Source organism: Anarrhichthys ocellatus, unplaced genomic scaffold (genome assembly GCF_004355925.1).
Source record: "Anarrhichthys ocellatus isolate YVR2014 unplaced genomic scaffold, GSC_Weel_1.0 scaffold6, whole genome shotgun sequence".
Classification (NCBI taxonomy): domain Eukaryota; kingdom Metazoa; phylum Chordata; class Actinopteri; order Perciformes; family Anarhichadidae; genus Anarrhichthys; species Anarrhichthys ocellatus.
This window is the reverse complement of record NW_022280036.1, coordinates 5867639-5888983: the sequence shown is the minus strand read 5'-3', so window position 1 is coordinate 5888983 and position 21345 is coordinate 5867639. Positions and strand designations below refer to the sequence as shown.

The window sequence follows — 21345 nt, the reverse complement described above, 5'->3', positions numbered from 1 at the left end:
AAAAAAAGTCATAAGAGTTCAGTTCTTTTTTTTGTAAACGAGTACATCTCATCATGGTTTGTGCAAATATTTAATTCATCCAACAAGAAGTCTGTGTGGAAGATATCCACAGCCTTCAACGAGTAATTTGTCTGTTTACGGCTTTTTCAATTGATTACCACCTGGGGAAAGTATATGAGAGGTTTCAGAGAGACTTTAATTTCTTGACTCATTGTAAATATTTTAGGCATTCAAATACAGCTGAGGGAACATTGCACATAGTACGTAGTAGTCACAATTTTGATAAGCAATGTTGTGTGTGGGGGCTGGTGTGAATTATGTGTTATGACATCAGTATATCTCTAATTCTGGCCACGAGTCTACTAGTAGACAAAGGAAATAGACACATTTAGGAAATGATAACTTTCATGTTCATTTGTCTTGATGGTAGAGGGGGAGATATGGAATGATAGATACTAATTTTCATCATGGCTTTTTATTAACGAGGCTTATGTAATTTACCAGACGTGAACAGGACTACAAGTCTGCATCCTTTCAATTTTGAAAACAATAAATAGAAAGTCCCTTCTGAAGAGTTCATACAAGTGAATGCAAGGCCTTGGAAACCTTCAAAGATCGTTTTACTCAAAGCAGGTGATGAGTATGCAAAGAGACGCTGTAACAATCGGCTTATACGATCTTCGGTTTCAGCTATAAAGAAGTCCTTTTATGCCTGTTTATAATGTTATTTCTTTGCGACACCGCATTCTAAAACAAAAAACTATGTTCGGTCATACTTTGTTATTGAATAACTTTGGCTCATTCAGGCGACTAATTCTCATCACGTTTTGAATACAAACTTAGTTAATGCTCAATATCAACACAGGCACGTTTGTGGGCAGCTATACAGCGACTGGTCCTGTTGCACGTTGTAACGGCAGGAAGAGACTAGTGTTGACCGTCCTCTGGTGAAGTGGGTTCTGTGTAATTCGCACGTTTAGACCTGCCGAACAGCATGGAGCGACAGTAGCACACGTTTTCTACGTAGCCAGCAGGAGGTGCCGACACCCGGGGTACACACGACTCGCAGCGATGTCGGTGAACCGGTGTGTGTATCTGTTGTCCCGACTTCAACGCCACATTAGCACCCGGACTACCCGCACCGCTGCTGGCAACTGTCGTGCGTCTCCTGGGTCTGGTTTGTTGCACAGACAACATCGGGCTGGTTCATCTAACAGCTCCTCTTCAAAGCCTCCGGACACCTCTCTGTTTGTCCCCATCTCTCTGAGGATGGACTGCTTGTCAGACGGCAGTGTGGGAGTGGAGCTGACGCAACCACTCGATAAAAGTGAGCACATTTACTTTAAGCAGGTCTGGACTTTAAGTGTAAGTGGCCCGTAGGTTTGTGGAAGTATTCAACTATTCCGACAACGAGGTGATAGTTGAGTGGACAGTATTTTAAACGCACTGTGTGTATTATTGTCTCTCTGATAATATATCTGTTTCTGTGATTCAGCTGAACTGCTGAAAGTTCTGAATCGGTTTTATAAGAAGAAGGAGATGCAGAAGCTGGCAGCAGACCATGGGCTGGATGGTGAGAAATTAATTCACATCTTTTCAATATATTGTAATTTTAAAGCCAATGTAAATGTTTCTGAGATAGATAGATAGAAATTCAAAGCATCAATCAGTATTTAACATATGATCACACATACATGGGGAGAGAATTAAATAAAGCTTAAGATGCAGTTATGTCACCACAGCATACAGACATAACCAGACTGTCTGGGCTCAACATCAGTCTGGGCTCAACAGAGGTTGTTTTCAGAATCATCATGTCCCACTTTTGTTGTTGTTGTGAAATAAATGTGTGGCACTTCTTTGGCCTGATAAATGTTGTCATCAACCAGAGAACTTTATTATGTTAAAAGCATGTTAAAGAAAATGATGACTAACAGCCAATGATCATCATGTCGGTGGAGATCAGCTATGCCCTGATCTTGTGATTTTTTTTTTTTTTTTTTTTTTTGGTCAGACTGATGCGGACAGAAGTCTAACCTGCACGGTGCGCCTTGTGTGTCTTTTTGTGTGTGTCTACAGCTCGTCTGTTCCACCAGGCCTTCATTAGCTTCAGGAAGTTCATCCTGGAAGTAACATCACTCCCCGCCGATCTGCACATCATCCTTAGTGACATCTGCTATGGAGCAGGTTTGTTGTTTTCTAATTAAACCTCAAGATGGAGTTGTGTCAAGAGATCATATTGATTCATTTATTAAATTTCAACTATAATAAACTTTAACGTCTGCTGTTATACAGGTCATGTTGATGACCTCTACCCATACTTTATGCGTCATGCCAAGCAAATCTTTCCTATGCTGGACTGTATGGATGACCTGAGAAAGATCTCAGACCTCAGAGTCCCTGCTAACTGGTACGTATCATGGAGCCCGACTCAGGAATGTCACAGCAGTGGTTTATCCATGTGGAGTAATATGCACGATGTGGTTACAGTCCGTATGCGTTTGTGTGTGTGTGTTCTTCAGGTACCCTGAGGCTCGTGCCATCCAGAGGAAGGTGATTTTCCATGCTGGTCCCACTAACAGTGGTAAAACCTACCATGCCATCCAGCGCTACCTGGCCGCTAAGTCGGGAGTCTACTGTGGCCCCCTGAAACTACTGGCCCACGAGATCTTTGAGAAGAGCAATAATGCCGTACGTGTTTGTCGTCTTCTGTCATTTAAAGGTCTTGGGGAGTATCACTACACAAGTGGAAAAAAAGTCTCTCACTGTGTCTATCATGTGTGTGTATATTTTTACGATGTCATTGTTTATCTCTTGCTCACCACACCGTACTGTTGACTATCGTCCTGTTTGTATCTCCAGGGTGTGCCATGTGACTTAGTCACTGGAGAGGAGAGGACCTTCATGGACTCAGACGGTCGAGCATCTGGTCATGTGGCATGTACCATTGAGATGTGCAGTGTCATCACACCTTGTAAGTAAACCTAACGCGTACAAACATTTCTGTTTAATAGCATACGTATAACAAGAAAACACTTCTCTGTTGGACATTGAATTGTATCTTATCAGATTGTATCAGCTAAATTAAAAAATAATGTTTAACTGCTGTCTCTTTCTAAAAGGTGGACTCTCTGCTCTTTTAAACACAAAAAACAAGATCTAGCCTCAAATGTTTGAGTTGTGATTATGTTGAATTACAATCATTCTAATTAACCACCATCCATAAATGAATGCAGTAATAATTATATATTTGTTTGTTGTTGCAGAAGTTTATGCACTGAGGGGAATTCTGTTTGTGTTCATTGATAAACAAAGACATGGCATCACCTCGACTGTTAAGCCCAGGTTTGTTTTTCTTTTTGTGTGTCTATCTTCAGATGAGGTGGCTGTAATCGATGAAATTCAAATGATCAGAGATCCTTCCAGAGGCTGGGCCTGGACCAGAGCACTGCTGGGTTTGTAACACACACGCAAAAATATACAGCCAGTCAACTAAACACACACACAACCTGTTGAGGAGCTAATTTTTCTCTACCTGACCGTATGATTTAAGACTAAACTAATGAGTATCATCTAAAACTTTCTTTTACCATTCAACCAATACAGCTCACACTGAATATTTACAGTTTGTTTACACAAACAAAATATGTACAAGCACACCTCTAACAGACTTAAGTTACGCAGATTTGGCATGTTTTCTTTGTACCTTTTGAGTTTTATCATTTATTGATGTTTCCAACTTCGGCAGCTGACATCTTTGTATTTGTGCAGGTCTCTGTGCAGAGGAGATCCATGTGTGTGGTGAACCTGCAGCCATAGACTTTATCAGAGAGCTGATGTACACCACTGGAGAGGAGGTGGAGGTGAGGCTGTAATATGTAGTGCAGCAGGAAGAGAAGGGTCTCACTGATGTTATTCACCGTTTGTTTTTTAATCATTGTTGTTTGGGTAAACGCTCTCTCTCTCCTCTCTGTGTCCCTCCACTCCTCCCTCTCTCTTAAGGTCAACACCTACAAGCGGTTAACTCCATTCACAATCTTGGATCATGCCGTGGAGTCATTAGACAACTTGAGACCAGGAGATTGCATCGTCTGCTTCAGTAAAAATGACATCTACTCCCTAAGCAGACAGATTGAGGCCAGAGGACTGGAATGTGCTGTAATTTATGGGAGTTTACCTCCAGGTGAGTATTTTCTAGAAGGATGTTGAAATAAATGTATGTCTGTGTGGAAGGAAAAGACCGAATATGTCAACGTGGTCTTTAAAAGATAAAACCTCTCTATGAATTTGTGTCTTCCTCAATTAAGCGTCTCCATGTTTATTAAAGAAAGAGGTGGTCGTGTGTGAATAAACTCTACTGAGGCTTTTGTCCATAGTTTGAGCCTTTTGTGTGACAGAGACCTTTGTCGGGCTCCAGACTTCGAAACAGAGACCAAGCTTGGTTGTTCTGTGATTTACAGGCACCAAGCTGGCACAGGCCAAGAAGTTCAATGACCCTGAGGACCCCTGCAAGATACTGGTTGCTACAGATGCTATTGGCATGGGCCTCAACCTGTAAGTACCATCATGCACACTGTAATACCACGGTGTGATAGAATCTGAATTGTAAGTCGCTTTGGATAAAAGCGTCTGCTAAATGACTGTAATGTAATATTCTCGCTTTAACAAGACTTTAATCTTCAAGCTTTACGAAGGCAGTGTAATGGTCACATTTTGATTAATGTATAGATTCCATCAACTCGGCTCACGTTTATCCATTTGTCTGCCTTTCTTCGTCTCTCTCCAGGAGTATAAGACGTATAATCTTCAACAGTCTGGTAAAGCCTAATGTCAATGAGAAAGGGGAGAAACAGATGGAGACCATCAGCACATCACAAGCCCTGCAGATATCTGGCCGCGCAGGGAGGTCAGTCTCTTTTTCACACGCATTATCCCCATTCAGGAGGGTTAAAGGTGGTAGAGAAGAGACGGACAGACAGAGAGAGAGAGACACAAGCATGCACAGACGGGGAGAGAGAGAGACACCTGCACGCACACACTGAGATACAGAGGGAGACACAAACACACGCAGCAAAGTACTCAAAACCGTCTTTGTGGTAGTTCCCTGCAGTATGTGTCTCCACCACATTTTGCCAAGTTGAGACACACACACACACACACACACACACACACACACACACACACGGTGAAGTCAATACCAGCACCGCTGTCGTGGCTGGTAACAAGCAATTTATTTTCTGTCAAGTAAATTTCTAAAACCCGTCTCCTCTGTCACATCTTCAGGTTTGCCTCAGTGTTTGAAGAGGGAGAAGTCACCACCATGCACAGAGATGATCTGCCTGTTCTGAAGGAGATACTCAGCCACTCTGTAGACCCCATAGAGGTGATCATTTATACACGAGCATAAACACACACTCACTCTTAGGTAAAGGTATCGGCAGCATATGTAGCAACACTTATGTATTATATTTAGTGTAATTTATGTCTCCTCCTTTGTCTCAGACTGCAGGTCTCCATCCTACAGCAGAGCAGATAGAGATGTTTGCCTATCATCTACCTGAAGCTACACTGTCAAACCTTGTCGTGAGTATAGCCATCTATTCATCCACTTATTCTCCTACCTACTAACACTTTGATTAGGACCTGATGTCGAACGGTCGCTGCATTCATTTTGGGAGGGACTGTTGTTATTGTGTGAACTTCTTCAGACTGTTGAGATGTAAGATAGTAAACTCAAGTCAACTACCATCTTCCTAAAGCCATTTTGAAATGATGAATGCTTTGAGTGACATGGCACATTATCCCACCGGGAGAACCGGATCAAAACAGGGCTGTACATGAAGAGATGTACGTGGTCCTTAAGAATGCAAAGAAGTGCCTAGAAGACGCTGCTAAATTCTGACCGGTAACAAAGACGCTCAAGTCCAGGGGAAGTTGCACTCTAAAAATCTTCTGGTTTGGTTTATTACATGCACGCTGTGGCCTCATCTTCTCATTCTGACAAACGTTGTGACTCCTCTTCCTCGCAGGACATATTTGTCAGCCTCTCTCAGGTGGACGGTATGTATTTTGTCTGCAACATTGAGGACTTCAAGTTTCTGGCTGATATGATTCAGCATATTCCACTCAACCTGAGGTCCCGCTACGTCTTCTGCACGGCTCCCATCAACAAGAAACAACCATTTGTATGCACCTCCTTCCTGAAGGTAAGGCTGGGAAGAAGGCATGAGATGAAAGGAGGTAAATGCAGTGTTCGTACGGTCATGGGAAAAAAAGTCTTGCAATTTGAAAAAAGTAATTTCCAGGAAAATAAATGATCCCAGAAGGTTTTGGAAATGTCATGGACATTTTCTTAACCTGTATAATAGAGTATATGTGGTTCAGGTAAGCTTAACTGAGAAACATCTAAATTAGTTTAACAATGTTTTAATGTTGGCGTTACTTGACGTTACATTGTTCTCTGCATGGAGTAACGTCGGACTCCCACCTTTTTATTCTTGTTTTTCATTCGTACAAATACATTTCAGAGAATTGTCATTAAATGCATGGAAAAGTCTTGGAAATGAATTGATAAAAATGTGTGTGAACCATGTAAATAGTTGGGTTGATGAGCAGAGGCAACACTAAGGGGAAAGTAGAAATTATTAATAAATAGTAACAGCAGTGTCTGGGTTTTTTGGGGTCAGACGAGGCTTACATATGAAATATCAAACAAAATGTTTGATCTGTAATCATCAATCAGATATGTAGCTATTTAGATCAGTTTGTTTTTACTCTGACATTTAAGATGTTTCTGTTTACCAGACAACAGAAACTGATTCAGTGTTTCATTGTTCTAGTCCAAATAAGGATGAACACTTTTTATAGCTACTTCACTTTTGCTCTCTGACTTTATGTCTGTAGCATACTGTTAAATAAGATTGCCTCCAGAATTAAGATATTGTTACCTTTAGGATTCAGGGTCAGGTTGTATAATCTAATATCAGCCCCTTCTTGCTTGTTGAGCGGTCAAGAAGCAAATGATGTAAATGCATAGCAAAATATTTCATTACAGTAATAGAACGGTTATAATTGGTCATAGTTTTGGTTTTACTTTTTTTTTTTTTATATATATGATCCTGTATTTGGATTAATCATAATGATGTGATTGAGCTTTCCTTTTTGATTTGCAGACTGTCCTGTACTTCCAGCTTTGTTGCACTGATTTGAATCTGTTGTTTCTGTTAGTTTGCCCGTCAGTTCAGTCGAGACGAGCCCCTCACATTTGACTGGGTGGGTCGCCATGTCAGCTGGCCTCTGTCTGCACCCAAAAACATCAAAGACCTGGTTCACTTGGAAGCTGTTCATGATGTGTTGGATCTGTACCTCTGGTTAAGGTAACCAGATGTTTTTAACATTTCTTCTAAGTCTCCCTGTCATTTAATTGGATTTATTATGGGAAGTTGTTGTTTGACGTAGTCATCTATTGTTTGTGTGCGAAATCACAATCATATTTCTTCTTCTTCACAGTATAACATTGTCCTTTTGTCCGTCTCTGCAGCTACCGTTTCATGGACATGTTTCCAGACACAGGCTTGGTTCGGGAAGCCCAGCGGGAACTTGATGATATCATACAACAGGGTGTCCTAAATATCACCCACCTCATCAGAGCCACTGACCCAACCATCACTAACCCACCACAGACACAAGGCAGCAGGGGTGGACAAGCAGGTGGTAGTAATGCAAGTGCCAGCAGCAATCCTCTGAGGGGGCGAAGAGGCTCAGGAGAGATGGACATCTCTCTAGCTAGTCGCCTGGTGAGAGACGGGCTGTTGACTCCTGATTTGCTCCGGCAGCTTCAGAGGGAGTGGTCTAAAGATCAGAAGCAGGAATTCACCAATCAGAGCGCACTTGATACAGAACCTCACAATAATAACAACAACAAAGGGAAAAGAAAAAAGAAGAAGAAATGAACAAAGCACACATGGTCAACACTGGAGATTGATAACTGATACAAGCCTCGGGTGATATCTGGTGGTTTGTTTTTAGTCCTGGAGGGGGATCGTAAAGAGCTTTTAGCCCGAGCTATGAAAATACAACACCAACATGTAATTTGAACCCGAGAGCAGTGTTTGATTATGGTCATTGGACATGGACTGAGATTTACATCAGAGTACTGGGTCATTCAATGTTTCCATGTGGATTTCTTGTTTTCACTGTGCTTAAATCTCACATTGTATTCTCCCGTTTCAGTGGGAGCAAATAAATGACTCACAGAATCACCTTGGAAAGTAATTTAAATCTGTCAAATTAGCCCAACAACAAACCTTACTGACCTAACTTGGATTTGGCTGACAAGAAATAGACCCATTGTTGTGGGTTATTGTGGGACGTCCTGCCTAAACTACAGGCCCACAGTTGTAATTTACAGACTGACTGGCAACATTTTGGTTTACCACAATGTTTCAATGCTGATTTACAAGCACTGTGACCAGGAAACATTTTAACATGCACTGTTAGTGTGTGTTATGCAGGTCAGGAATCAGTTTGCTTCCATCTGGCTCAGTGTACTCAAATATAAATCCTCAGAAAAAGCACGAGTATGTATCCATCTTAGTTGGGTTATTACTGTCAGTGACAGTAATCTGACATGAGCTGCAGTTTCTGTGAACATTTTGAATACATAGAATTGAGTGCATCCCTGCTGGTGTCTACATATACAGATGAGATGCCATATTTTTTCATGTTTGTTTGCATATTTAAGGGGAAGATGTCAGTTGATTAAAAATGTACTATGTTTTAAGTCTTGATGTCTTGTTTATTTTGTGTTATACAGCTGACTCCGGGGAATAACAAGATAATACAGACACAATATGTTCAAGATTTTCCTGTGTGGATTTTCAATGGGTCATGAGGCACCAAAGAGATGAAATCAAATGTGTATTAATGAGTTCATGTAGTATTGGGAACAATCTCAAGTCATTACAGACCAGTCACATCCGTGAAGAGGGACATGTGGGAATTGGCAGAACATGGATGTGGCACACATACTGCCTGTACAGTATATAGTTACTTTAATGCTTTAATGTGCAGATTTTCCCCTTTTGTTTTCCTTTAAGTAGTGTTAAGGTTGTTAAAATGTTATTATACAGTATCATAAATACTCCATCAGCTTGTTCCAATTCTTCACTGAAGCTATTTGATGTTCAAATGTCTGAACTATTCCATCAAACGGAAATATTCTATATGATCTGTGCACCGTTTTATACACACTTTTGCTAAATTCTGCGTCATATATTTCAGATCTTTGGAAACTTTGGGACCTCCACTAGAATATAAAATGTTCTTTACAATGTTTGGCTGCACAACATGAGTTTGTATTGAGTACTTGGGCTGCTGCTTGTTGAGACGTTATCTCATTCAATCGTTTGTCTGCTTCCTTGACGTTCCCGTCTGATACAGTCTTTGGTATTAGTGGTATCATTTAATTAATAGATTAAACTGTTTTTCTGAAAACCGTCATAGTCATGGGGCTAAGCTGAGTCATCGATGAAAAATTTCCTTGACGTTTGTCGAGTCTTTGCTAATATTTTGCTGAGCCGAGGTTTCTGCAGATCTTTAGTAAAGGTCGAGTGTGTCGGTCACCGGAGACACAACTGATACTAAAAAAAAGAAAGGGTTGGGCGGAGAGCCAGAGAGATTGGAGGAAATTATGGGATCAAGGGGCTTGGCTTGTTAATCATTGAATTTTGTACAGTGGGACAACACAAGACTATCAGGAGGGAAGAAACAGACTCTGTATTTCAGTAGCTGCACTTAAATGTCTTTTCCTTTGTTATTTTACTAACAAACCAACTGGAAGGAGTTTTCATGGTGGTTTGTGTTGCACATCAAGATGTTTGTCGTTCATCTTGTTGCCTCCTTCTTTTCCAAACTCCAGGAGGATCCCACAAAGAAGGTAAGAGCTTCACCTCCACTTAAACTAAACTTTTGTTCCAGCTGCAGTAATTCTCAGCATTAGAGACTACTGCTACAGACGAGGTATTATGAGATGGACAGAGATTGCTGTAATATATTCAAACTGAAATGCCATTTAGAAACATAACCAGTCAATTTCTTACATACAGAATTTGCTAAATTGCAAACAAAGTGTATTTATGGCCTTGATTGATGATATAACTGTAAAACATTATGGAAATTATGGCAAGTTCAACCAAAATATTAATTAGATTTCTAACTTAATGCACCAATGTAGTGCTGCATCATTCATTATAGGAAATTCATAAAATAAAAGATAAATCATGATATTTATGATCTTGTCCAAAATAAAAGGCAGAAGCCTGTTCAGTAATAAGATGATCGTGGTGCTGTTATCATTAGTTACTGTGTCACCATTCATCTCCTGAGCAATGATTAACATCTTTCCCTGGCAGTGTCACTGTACTCCTCTCTTAGTGCAGATGGGACAACACTGCACTCTCTCAGGGACAAAGTATTGACTCTCATACGGAACACAGCACACATCCACACTCAAACACTAACACAGTGTGAAACGCAGCCAGCTGACTTTACCCCTTTAACATGACACAACAGTGATAGATTGGCTGAGTCTACTGTGTGGGACTGAGTGTGGAAAGGCTTTTTTTTGTCATTTCTTGAGAAGATTAACAGATTTTCCTTCTTTTTTTTTTTTTACACACTTTATGTGTGGCACACAAGTCCATAGTCTCCTATGTCTCCTCCACATGCAAGCGACACTCCTTGGATTGAGTCTGTTTATCACAAAATGACCTTTGAGCTTTATAAACAAGTGATACATTTGAGTTGAGCACATGCCACATACACAACCTCAAGATAAAATAAACCATGTATTTGCTGATAATGGATAACTCTTCGCATCAAGTCCAAATCGTCACCACAATGTAAATATACCCAAAATCTGAGGTTTTAATAAATAAGATTTAGAGAATGTGACATTTGTTCTGCTGCTCCTCTTTGTTTATTACTTTGTTGGCAAGATAAAAAACAAAGAATGAATCTGTATCGTGTCTCTATGCTTCTGATTGCTTACCGTTTGCTCTGTTTCACCTTTAATTATTTAGGTGGACAGGTTTCTGTCCGCCATGCATCTCCATGATGACCAGTTAAGTGACATCGCAGCTCGTTTCCAGGCTGAACTGAAGAAGGGGCTTTCAGTGGAAAGCAACGCCGCAGCAGCGGTGAAGATGCTGCCAACACACGTCCGCTCCACTCCTGATGGATCAGGTAAATCATATTAATGTGTTTTCACACTTTTTCAGGTTGTTTTTTAGGTCAGTGCATTCAGAAGAAACATATAATACATACATACAGTACAATACAGATCATATATTTTTGCATCGCTCCTCCACTGCTGCAGAGACAGGACAGTTTCTGGCGTTGGATTTCGGAGGCTCCAGGTTTAAGGTGCTCCAAGTTAAAGTGAGAGAGGGCATGGGTATTAGGAGGGGAGGAGTGGAGCTGGTGGAGAAGACCTACCCCATACCCAAGGAGCTACACATTGGGAGAGGAACAGAGGTACCGGGGGGGAGGGGGGCATATAGGAGCTACATAAATGTGAAGAGTTTTAGACAAGGAAGGGAGCAGCAACAGAGAAAAACATTTTAAAAAGGAAACACATTTTCAACCTTCTTCTTCTTGACTGTCTTCTTGTCTTCTTGTCTTCTCTCCCTCTCGGTCTGGCTCTCTGTCTGTAGCTATTTGACCATGTGTCAGAGTCTCTGAAGGACTTCATGCATGAGAAGAACATCAGTTTGGAGAAGAAACATCCTCTAGCCTTCACTTTCTCTTTCCCCTGTGAACAAGCCACCTTAAATCAGGTAATGGCACTCTACATCCATCTGGTTTTCATGACCTGCACCTGCAATTTATGTTACTTTTTACAATGTCTTCCTCTGTAGGGAGTATTGTTAAACTGGAGTAAGAACTTTCGGGCTCGAGGCCTTCAGGGTAAAGATGTGGTCCAGGCCCTCAGAGGGGCTATCAACAAAACTGGGGTAGGATGCCTGTATTCAAGTATACCCACAAACAACTTTTCATTTATTAGACAGGCCAGTAAAGGTACTGAATCATGACTTCTGATGAGAAGCTCATTCTTCTGAATATCTTACCCAATTTCATCACTTAGATACGACTGCACTTCTTCGGAAACACTTGATTCGGTACATAAACTGTACTGTAGTTGATGTTACCTTATAATCCCTCACACTGCAGGGTATGGATGTAGAGGTATTAGCCATGGTTAATGACACCGTAGCAACTATGATGACCTGCGGTTTTGATGACCAGTACTGTGAAGTCGGACTCATCATTGGTGAGTACATTCATCTTTAGTGTAGATATCATCAGACTCATACAATTCACTCAGGGGTGTTAACTATAATAATAATAATGTAACAGACAATTACCACCAACTCTGTTGCAGTCAATAATAAAGTCTATTGTATCTATTGGTTCCAGACTCTATCTCCAACTCCCTATACTTGTATTTTGAGTGTAATTAATTGCCAAAAAAGCCACTTTGTTTTGAAATGTGTTTATGTCTGTGTGTGTGTATGTGTGTGTGCCAGATAAACAGCCATTTTAATGTTTCATCCTTATCTTTGTGTCAGTTTTATCTTCTCCGTGTATGTACTGTACACGGGAATGGACAAAATAACACTGGACAAAAGAATGCAGCCCGAGCAAATACTGGTCTCAAATTTACAATAGAATTTAGCTGAGATATTCCTGAAGACCATAAGAGTCAGAATGCATCTTTAGTTTTCCGTTAACATATTTGGGCCTGCTATGATGAAATAACAAATGTGTCTCAAAAAGTTGTCTCACCTGTAGTTAAACTGCTGCTCCCTCTAGTGTTTCACTGTATTCCTGCATGTGAGAGGGCGTGATTGTTTTGTACTGTAGATTATAGTTGGATTAGGATTAGGAATTCATTTTAAGGTTAGATTAGGTTTTACATTTTGTGATTAGTTAAAGATAAAGAAAATGAAAGTAACCAGCGCAGGTTTCTTTGAATAGTATGAACATGGATATCCTGTTTGTGTGTTTAGGTACTGGCACTAATGCGTGCTACATGGAGGAGCTGCGTAACGTTGACCTGGTGGAGGGAGACGAGGGCCGGATGTGTGTGAACACCGAGTGGGGAGCCTTCGGAGACGACGGGGCTCTGAAGGATTACATCACTGAGTTTGACAGGGATGTGGACGCGGCCTCCAACAACCCTGGAAAACAAATGTGAGGAGACCAGTTTTGCCTTTTCCCATGATATGACATGTTATAAGGCACAGCATGATTGACACCATATCTCCCTTAAACCCCTCTGTTCCTTTTCTCCTACTCGTAGCCTAGAGAAGATGGTCAGTGGGATGTATCTGGGTGAGTTAGTGAGGCTGGTGGTATTAAAGATGGCTAAACTCGGACTGCTGTTTGAGGGACATGTGTCTGATGCCCTGAGGACTAAAGGGACAATAACCACCGAACATGTAGCAGCCATGGAGGAGTAAGTTGTCTTTCTGTCTGTCTGCCTGTCTGTGTCACACTCGCTCTGTGTAAAACAAAATGATTCCATTCACGTCTGTCTATTTCAGGTACAAAAATGGTCTGAACAACACCAGAAACCTTCTCATTGGTCTTGATCTGACCCCAACATCTGATGACTGTGTTGCTGTTCAACATGTCAGCACTATAGTGTCCTTCAGGTCCTCAAATCTGGTGGCTGCAGGACTGGCTGCCATCTTGACTCGAATTAAGCAAAACCGGAATTTGAGGACATTAAGGATCACTGTAGGTGTGGATGGAACTGTGTACAAGATGCATCCACAGTAGGTTATTTTTGAAATATTCGCCAAATTTATAATTATCTGTGTGCACATCATGGACATACAGTATCTTGAATTATCTTCCTTACTAGTCAGATTCTAACAGCACATAACTTTAAATATAATCGGTCACATTGTTATGACCTGTAAAAATACATTTGTAGCTATCTAAATTACAATATAACTAGAAAAGTGTACTTAGTAGAGTGCAGATCTCTGCACAGTGTGTCTGCAACGACCACTGGTGTATTGTAAGATTGAAAGAATGCAACCAACAATTGAAAGAATGCAACCAACAATTGACTAACCCTCAGTCTAGACACCAATGGGCTGTAAGGCATCGTAAAACACACTTCATTCAAACTCAAAAACAAACAATGTATGAAGTCGTCCTATAAGGCATGTCATATAATCCTGCCAAAAACACAATTACACTCACCAAGCTGTCAGCTCACTTAGCAGCGGCTGAGTTGCGTAGAAGTACATCAATGTGTGTACTGGTAGTTCTGTTATCTGCAGAGTAGCGGATGGAGGGTTGGAGATGCACTCAGCTGAGTAATCACTAGCTCACCAGTGTTTTGAAAAAGTCAGTCACCACAACCAGGAGAGGTCCTTGAGCATTTAGCCATAACTGAGCAGCCAAAACATTTTTCAGTTTGCTGCAGCAGAATGCGAGGTTAGCCGTGAACAGACGCAGAGGTGCACACTCACGCACACACGCATGCATGCCTGCGATCGATTGCATGATCCTCATGGTGGAGATAATAATTATGGATTCTCATTTGTTAAATCAACTTGCCACACTGTGGCAGACTTCTACATTGTAAATTTACAATAGCAGTGATGTCGTTGCAGCTGCTACAGATTACCAAGGGCGATTAAACATTCGACCTCTTCCATTTCAGGTATCCTAAACGTCTCCAAAAAGTAGTGCGGCGGCTGCTCCCTGAGTGCCATGTCAGGTTTGTCCTCTCAGACAGCGGCAGCAGCAAAGGAGCTGCTTTGGTTTCAGCAGTCGCCCAACGATTGGCATTACGAAGGCGACAGGTTAGGATGCTGTGTGTGTTGTATGTATTTTGTGTCTTTGCAAGTGTACACATTTAATCCTCATTAATTAATGCATATCTGGTAATATAAAGTCTCTCTTCCATGTATCGCAGGTGGATGAGACGCTGTCACCCTTCAGACTGAGCCAAGAGCAGCTCCAGTTGGTGAAGACCAGGATGAGGACGGGGCTTGAAGCAGGGCTGAAGGGCAAAGGCCCCTCTGCTATCAAGATGCTGCCTTCTTTTGTTTACCGAACACCTGATGGCACAGGTCACAACCCAAAATTAAACACACAATGAACAATCAAAAGTTCTTTCAAAGTTTTTGACTTTAATTGCACATGAAAAAATTGATCTGAATTATGTAAAACCAGATAATCAGTAAGCTATTTTTTTGTGTTCTTCAGAGTATGGACAGTACCTTGCCTTGGATCTGGGAGGAACAAACTTCAGAGTGTTGCTGGTGAATTTTAAACAAGGTCTGCAACAGAACCCACAACTTTACCACAAGATCTACACCATACCACTGGAGATAATGCAGGGAAGTGGAGAGGAGGTAGGACATTTTGTTGTTGTGTTAGTACTAAATAATCAGACAGAAGACAGAAGGACTGGCAGTGGTAGGTAGATAGATAACATGAAACTGGAGCTCAGTTTAGTGTAACACCGATGATGAGAAAATGATTGAATTACTGTGCAAATAAACACATTTCAAATGAATGAATTCGACCTACCACTTCCACAAAAGTTTTTCTCTGTCTCTCTGTCTGTCTCTAGTTGTTTGATCATATAGCGGAGTGTGTGAGTGACTTCCTGGACTACATGGGGATGAAGAATGCTCGTCTTCCTGCAGGATTCACCTTCTCTTTCCCCTGCGAGAAGACATCTATTGACACGGTCAGTGTGGACATCAGAGTGTAATTTAATAGCTTTTCACAAGTAAACAAACACTAAAAGGAGAAACATCCATTTTGTAACCTTTTTCAACCTTTGTATGTTCCTTAGGGCACCTTGTTGAGCTGGACCAAATGTTTTAAAGCCACAGACTGTGAAGGACATGATGTTGTCAGCATGCTGAGGGAAGCCATCAAGAGACGCAACGTGAGTAGAAATACAACCATCCATCCAGCCATTAGCTTCAGCTTATCCGGAGCCAGGTCGCAACCAAATAATTCATAATTAATCTGGGTTTTGTCACATGAGGTGAAAGAATAATTCTGCAATCTTTCCTATTTGTGCATGTTTGTTTATGTAAGATGCACGGAAATTCAGCCTGAAATTAATGGAAATTATGATGAGAAATTCATATATATACTGTATATACTGTATATTCATATACTGTAGGGCAGTGTTTCGCAAACCTTTTTTTCTGGGGACCCACTTTATAAAAAACGACACAGTATCGCAACCCAATTTAACAGGCCTTATCACAATTTTTCTCTCTCATCAATAAAACAAACATTTCATATTAGATTCATGTTATAAGTAGGCTACAGTTATCAGAACAATACAAACATGCAGGCTCCTTCATCTGGCTCAAAGGTGTACTGCAGAGATAAATGTTAAAGAAAAGGCCATGGAAGAAATTTTGCTTATTTATTTGGCGACCCAAATAAAACCTCCTGCGACCCACCTGTGGGTCCCAACCCAGTCTTACAGTACATTTAATGGATGCTGATTCATGTACTAAATGCCTGTCCCTGCATACTGCATGTGTGTGTCTGTGTACACATGTGCATGTTTGTACCTATAGGAGTTTGACTTGGACATAGCAGCAGTAGTCAATGACACAGTGGCGACCATGATGAGCTGTGCCTATGAAGACCCTCAGTGTGAGATTGGACTGATTGCTGGTATGTAACCTTCGTGTTTACAGCCTTTACAAAGTGATGATATTTTGGCTAGTTGTCAGTTACTTGGTGTGCGTTTTCAGACGGTGTTTGTATTCCAGATAACTCTCTAATTATGTTCATGGTTGTGGTCAGTCCTGTAGTTATGATGGTTAAGACAGAAAGACACAGTACTGTCATAAAAATGCACGTTAGTGTGTGTCACTAAGCACACTTGATTTTGTTCACAAACACAAGCTACTGAGATGAAAAAACATTTTCTGAATATTGTAATCGTAATGTTTTATATAACACAGACTATGTGACTCTGTTTCACAGGAACTGGCACTAATGTTTGTTACATGGAGGAGCTGAAGAACATTGAGAAGATTGAACAAAAGACAGGAAATAAGGAAAGAGCAGAGGGGACAGCTGAAGGAGAGGAGGATAAGGTAGAAGATGTCTCATAAAACACTCACAGTGTTCAGTTTGTCAGTGAGCTGGGGTGATGTGAAATGGATCTTTGGATGATGACCCACATATTTAAACCCCTCGTTTGTTTCGGCTCTCAGCAGGATGATGGGAGAGAAAGAGAGAGAAAGGAGGGGCATGCTGAGATACCACAGATGTGTATAAACACAGAGTGGGGGGGTCTGGGTGACGATGGCTCTCTGGATGACATCATCACACCTTACGACATTGAGGTCGACCAAAACTCACTGAACCCTGGAAAACAAAGGTTAGAAACCCTCACCGCGCGTGTGTATATGTGTGTGTTGATCTCGTGATGCTCCATGCTTGGTCATCAAATATACACGTATTGATATACATATCAATGTCTCAATATACATCAATATACATGTATGTTTAATCAGCATGTGTGTGTGTCTTAGGATTTCAGGACAGTCACTTATTTATGTCTTTGCATATATACGAGGACATTCTCATACTTGTACATGTTTATTTTTTCAAAGTTTCTGTTAATCATGTGGTTGTGTACCCATGTTTTTACTTTTGTGTCTCATGCTTCAGTGATTCTGTGTGTTTACAATTAAACCGTTTGGAAACTCGATGAGGTGGTCACATGGTCTATATGGATCTAACGATATGTGTATTTGTGATTATGCAGGTTTGAAAAGCTGACGAGTGGGATGTATTTAGGAGAAGTTGTTCGTCAGGTATTATTGGATTTAACCAGAGGAAGTTTGCTCTTTAGAGGACACGTCACTGAAGCTTTAAAAACACCTGGAATATTCCAAACCAAATACCTGTCACACATAGAGAGGTAGGAGAAAATGTGTGTATTCATATACATACTGTATTTTACTGTAACTTGTGTAACAGTGTTGTTTCCCCCTAGTGACCGCCTGGCTCTGCTGCAGGTCAGATGTATTCTCCAACAGCTGGGGCTCGACAGCACCTGTGATGACAGCATTATTGTCAAAGAGGTAGAAGACAAAAAACTAATGAGCAATGCTATGTCATGTGTGTTGATGAACAGCTGTTTCAGTGTAGTTTCAGACTTTAAACCAACTTTTAAACCTGCATGTTTTTAAAGTGAACTGCAATATTAAGGACATAACCTTTGTTATACTGTAACTGATGACTGCAGCATAAAATATATAGATATTTTAAGGAAATGTCTTTTATATTTTTGTATTAATAATAATATTTCACTTCTCTAGTAGCCACCCACAGCCAGACTACCTCTCTAAATCTATTTACTCCCTCCCTACCATGAAGTATCTACTGGACAAGTGTAGTCTACTTCACATACTTCAGTCATGGCAGGAGGAACACAGGTGTAATTGATTAACACTGATCATCACTCTCTTCCATTTAAGATTCCTTGTTAAGCCAAGGACCCTGGAACTACTAACCTAAATGCAATGCAGCCATCATTAACCTTATGTTAAACTAACCTTGTAAACAATGGTTAGAAGTAAGAAAATTATAAATATAATATCATATTTTGCAACTCTTTGGCCTAATTCTTGTATGTCTCAAATGCCAGAGAGAGGTTAAGAGTTTACATTTTTAGACACTTTTTTTTTTTAGAAACCATGTTTTCTGTTGCAACGTCATTTTAGGATTGAGTAAGATTTATTTTTAATGGTTCAGGAGCGATATGATATTGTCTGGCTCAGCAAACTGTGGCACCAACAGTCTTAAGTGTTGCAGTAACGATAATGGTTTTCATTGTTATACAGGTATGTGGGGCAGTGTCATGTCGTGCAGCTCAGTTGTGTGGGGCAGGAATGGCGGCTGTGGTCGATAAGATCAGAGAGAACCGAGGACTGGACCATCTGAACATCACTGTAGGGGTGGACGGGACACTCTACAAATTACATCCACAGTGAGTTATTTGTATTTGTTATAGTCGTGGTGTGCTACAGGAGCAAAACAATATAATGTTGTTTTTTTGTTTGTTTTTTAATTGTTTCCTCTTTTATTTTGCTTCTTAAAAATCTTTATAAAACATAAATATCTTTTTTTATCTTCTGTTGCTGTTTCTAGTTTCTCCAACATCCTCCAAGAGACTGCCAGAATTTTGGCTCCTCAGTGTAACGTGACCTTCCTGCCATCAGAAGGAGGCGGCGGCGGGAAGGGTGCCGCCCTTATTACAGCTGTGGCCAGACAGAAGCTGGAGATGTAACTTCACACAGGTTTTTTTCCTCATAATTTGGGTTGCCAAATTCCCCCAGTAATGCTGTTGTTGTCGCTGCTTGTTGTCTGATGGACTGGGAGAGCTGCAGACCGGCATCATTCGTCGCCTCAGATACGAATGGATTCGCCAACAGCTTCTTTTCACTTCACAGCAAGGAGCCTCACCTGAAGGGCATAAAACATGCAGAGGTTTTTACTGCATGATCCCCCACAGGCTTCCCACCCATGGACACAGCCATTTGTGCTGCACTGTGCTGCCAAATGGAAAAAATGGAAAGTATTGCTGCCATCGATTCAAATGTGGTTCTTTATATTTAAAGAGCTGGATTACAATAAACAGATTTTTACAAAATCACAACAAAGCTTGTCAACCAGAAAAGTTTTCTGGTTGACAAATACCTCGAAAAGCCTTTGTTTTATTGTGGGCTCTGTATTAGCGATGGACCATATCTAAATTTCAAAACAAATGTGTGACTGGCCCAAAAGTATTTTAAATATATTTTAAATATTTGGTTCTTGAGCCATTTTTGGTATTTGAGAGCTTCAAGTCAAAGCCCTCTATTTTCCAATAATCACCAAGTCAGCTGTGGGAAAAGTGCCACACCCACAGCTGCAGGGTCACATGCCCGTGTTAGCCGTGCACTGATTAGACTCTCTTCCTTTGATACCAGGGCTGAGTACTTCGTTTTAGAAAAGAACAAATGCTCATTTAAAAAATGACACCCTGCTAACTACTCAAGGTTAGCACTTTATCTGAGATAAAACAAAAGGATTTATACAGCTGTCATAACGTTCACCTTGGTAACTGCAATATAAGAATGATAATAAGCTTCAGTTGTCAAAATGTGATCTACATTTGGTGTGATTTTCTGAAGAACTGAACAGTCTCTTGTGTGACACACACACACACACACACACACACCCCTAATCTGCTCTGTTTGAAGTCTTTCTATTTCATTTTTAAACTGCAGTAATTTGGTTACTTCTTCAGTTCTTTAAACCACATGATTCTTTCACACTAACCTAATAAATTATTGCTTTATATTAAATGTCAATCTATTTAGAAATTGTGGTGTATGTTGTACAAAAGAGAGACAAAGAGAGAGAGAGAGTGTGTGTGTTTCTGTGTTAGTCAGCACTATTTCAGTATTGATGAAGAGCGGAAGGAGGATTGGAATGCCGCTGACCACATTTCCCAAAAATATCAAAACAACCAGCGCTCTGTTCGGTCATTCTGGACTGACTCTCTGTCCTTGTGATCTCCTGTCTGTCTCTCTGTCTGTCTGTGCATCGGTGCCATTTTGGCCATACTGTCTGCCTGCTTTATCTGTCTAACTGGATCCTTGCCCATTCGTGTGGGTCTTTATTTGGTCTGTCTGCATGGTATATGCTGAAATAGCAGTACAGACATGTACATGGAGAAATAGAGACCATAATGTTTTAGAAAAGTGATGTAACAATTTAACTGAAGATGTGTTTTAGTATCGCTGATTAACCTTCAGTCTAAGGACCTGAATAATGAGGTCAGGCCTATAGTATTTCTTTGTGAATGTAATGGTTAGACTAGTAGGCTGTTTTGTATACTGTATGTTGCATTATAAACTCCAACTACAGATTTGACAATACTGGATTACTGGATTCAATTCAATACAATGATCAGTGCAATGATTAGTGTATTTATGATAATCCATTCATGACATCTTAGATGATGTGCTGAAAATGAAGGCAGGAAGAAAGCAGCACAGTACAAGGAACACAGAAGAGAATGCAAAGCAAAACCAAAGCATCACAAAAGAATCAATGAAGGAAGGAAACAAATTAAAGTGATTATGGAAAGGAGGAAGGAAATGTATTGAGAAAGACTGTGTGTTAACAGGAGTGAAACAGAAGCTAATCTATCAGGGATTAACGTGTTACAATGCTACCAGTTGAGGGCTACGACACACACACACACACACACACACA

At 40.7% G+C, this 21345-nt stretch overlaps 2 protein-coding genes across 5 annotated transcripts; both read left to right on the top strand.

Moving 5' to 3' along the window:
* The first annotated feature begins 71 nt into the window (after positions 1 to 71).
* On the top strand, positions 72 to 8782 carry supv3l1 (SUV3-like helicase). 2 transcript variants are annotated; one of them, XM_031846203.1, is made up of 16 exons: positions 72 to 1327; positions 1496 to 1573; positions 2080 to 2187; positions 2296 to 2410; positions 2523 to 2691; positions 2863 to 2974; positions 3378 to 3455; positions 3772 to 3863; positions 4003 to 4183; positions 4461 to 4554; positions 4787 to 4906; positions 5284 to 5383; positions 5503 to 5583; positions 6030 to 6206; positions 7228 to 7376; positions 7541 to 8782. In XM_031846203.1, exons 1-16 carry the CDS (start codon positions 1072 to 1074, stop codon positions 7950 to 7952), a joined length of 2322 nt encoding a protein of 773 aa, XP_031702063.1. In that variant the 5' UTR covers positions 72 to 1071; the 3' UTR covers positions 7953 to 8782. The 2 variants fall into 2 exon arrangements, with proteins under 2 accessions (XP_031702063.1, XP_031702062.1); XM_031846202.1 differs by having other exon boundaries at positions 72 to 1347; positions 1495 to 1573.
* Positions 8783 to 8857: 75 nt separating this feature from the next.
* LOC116382838 (hexokinase HKDC1-like) lies at positions 8858 to 21339 on the top strand. 3 transcript variants are annotated; one of them, XM_031846199.1, is made up of 22 exons: positions 8858 to 9937; positions 11082 to 11244; positions 11378 to 11535; positions 11715 to 11837; positions 11919 to 12014; positions 12232 to 12331; positions 13071 to 13254; positions 13364 to 13519; positions 13608 to 13841; positions 14744 to 14885; positions 14999 to 15155; positions 15292 to 15440; positions 15662 to 15781; positions 15890 to 15985; positions 16638 to 16737; positions 17053 to 17165; positions 17286 to 17452; positions 17843 to 17998; positions 18074 to 18161; positions 18924 to 19069; positions 19231 to 19379; positions 19533 to 21339. In XM_031846199.1, exons 1-21 carry the CDS (start codon positions 9875 to 9877, stop codon positions 19367 to 19369), a joined length of 2850 nt encoding a protein of 949 aa, XP_031702059.1. In that variant the 5' UTR covers positions 8858 to 9874; the 3' UTR covers positions 19370 to 19379; positions 19533 to 21339. The 3 variants fall into 3 exon arrangements, with proteins under 3 accessions (XP_031702059.1, XP_031702058.1, XP_031702061.1); XM_031846198.1 differs by having other exon boundaries at positions 19231 to 21339; XM_031846201.1 differs by lacking the exons at positions 8858 to 9937; positions 11378 to 11535 and having other exon boundaries at positions 11157 to 11244; positions 19231 to 21339.
* The last annotated feature ends 6 nt before the right edge of the window (positions 21340 to 21345 follow it).

What these genes read in the sequence shown, in the direction of transcription:
- supv3l1 (XM_031846202.1), top strand. Translation starts at nt 1,072, where the DNA reads ATGTCGGTGAACCGGTGTGTGTATCTGTTGTCCCGACTTCAACGCCAC. An exon ending in TTATGGGAGTTTACCTCCAG is followed by an intron (nt 4,184 to 4,460) that starts GTGAGTATTTTC and finishes TGTGATTTACAG; the next exon opens with GCACCAAGCTGGCACAGGCC. An exon ending in TATGCACCTCCTTCCTGAAG is followed by an intron (nt 6,207 to 7,227) that starts GTAAGGCTGGGA and finishes TGTTTCTGTTAG; the next exon opens with TTTGCCCGTCAGTTCAGTCG.
- LOC116382838 (XM_031846199.1), top strand. Translation starts at nt 9,875, where the DNA reads ATGTTTGTCGTTCATCTTGTTGCCTCCTTCTTTTCCAAACTCCAGGAG. An exon ending in TGAAGTCGGACTCATCATTG is followed by an intron (nt 12,332 to 13,070) that starts GTGAGTACATTC and finishes TTGTGTGTTTAG; the next exon opens with GTACTGGCACTAATGCGTGC. An exon ending in ACAGCATTATTGTCAAAGAG is followed by an intron (nt 18,162 to 18,923) that starts GTAGAAGACAAA and finishes ATTGTTATACAG; the next exon opens with GTATGTGGGGCAGTGTCATG.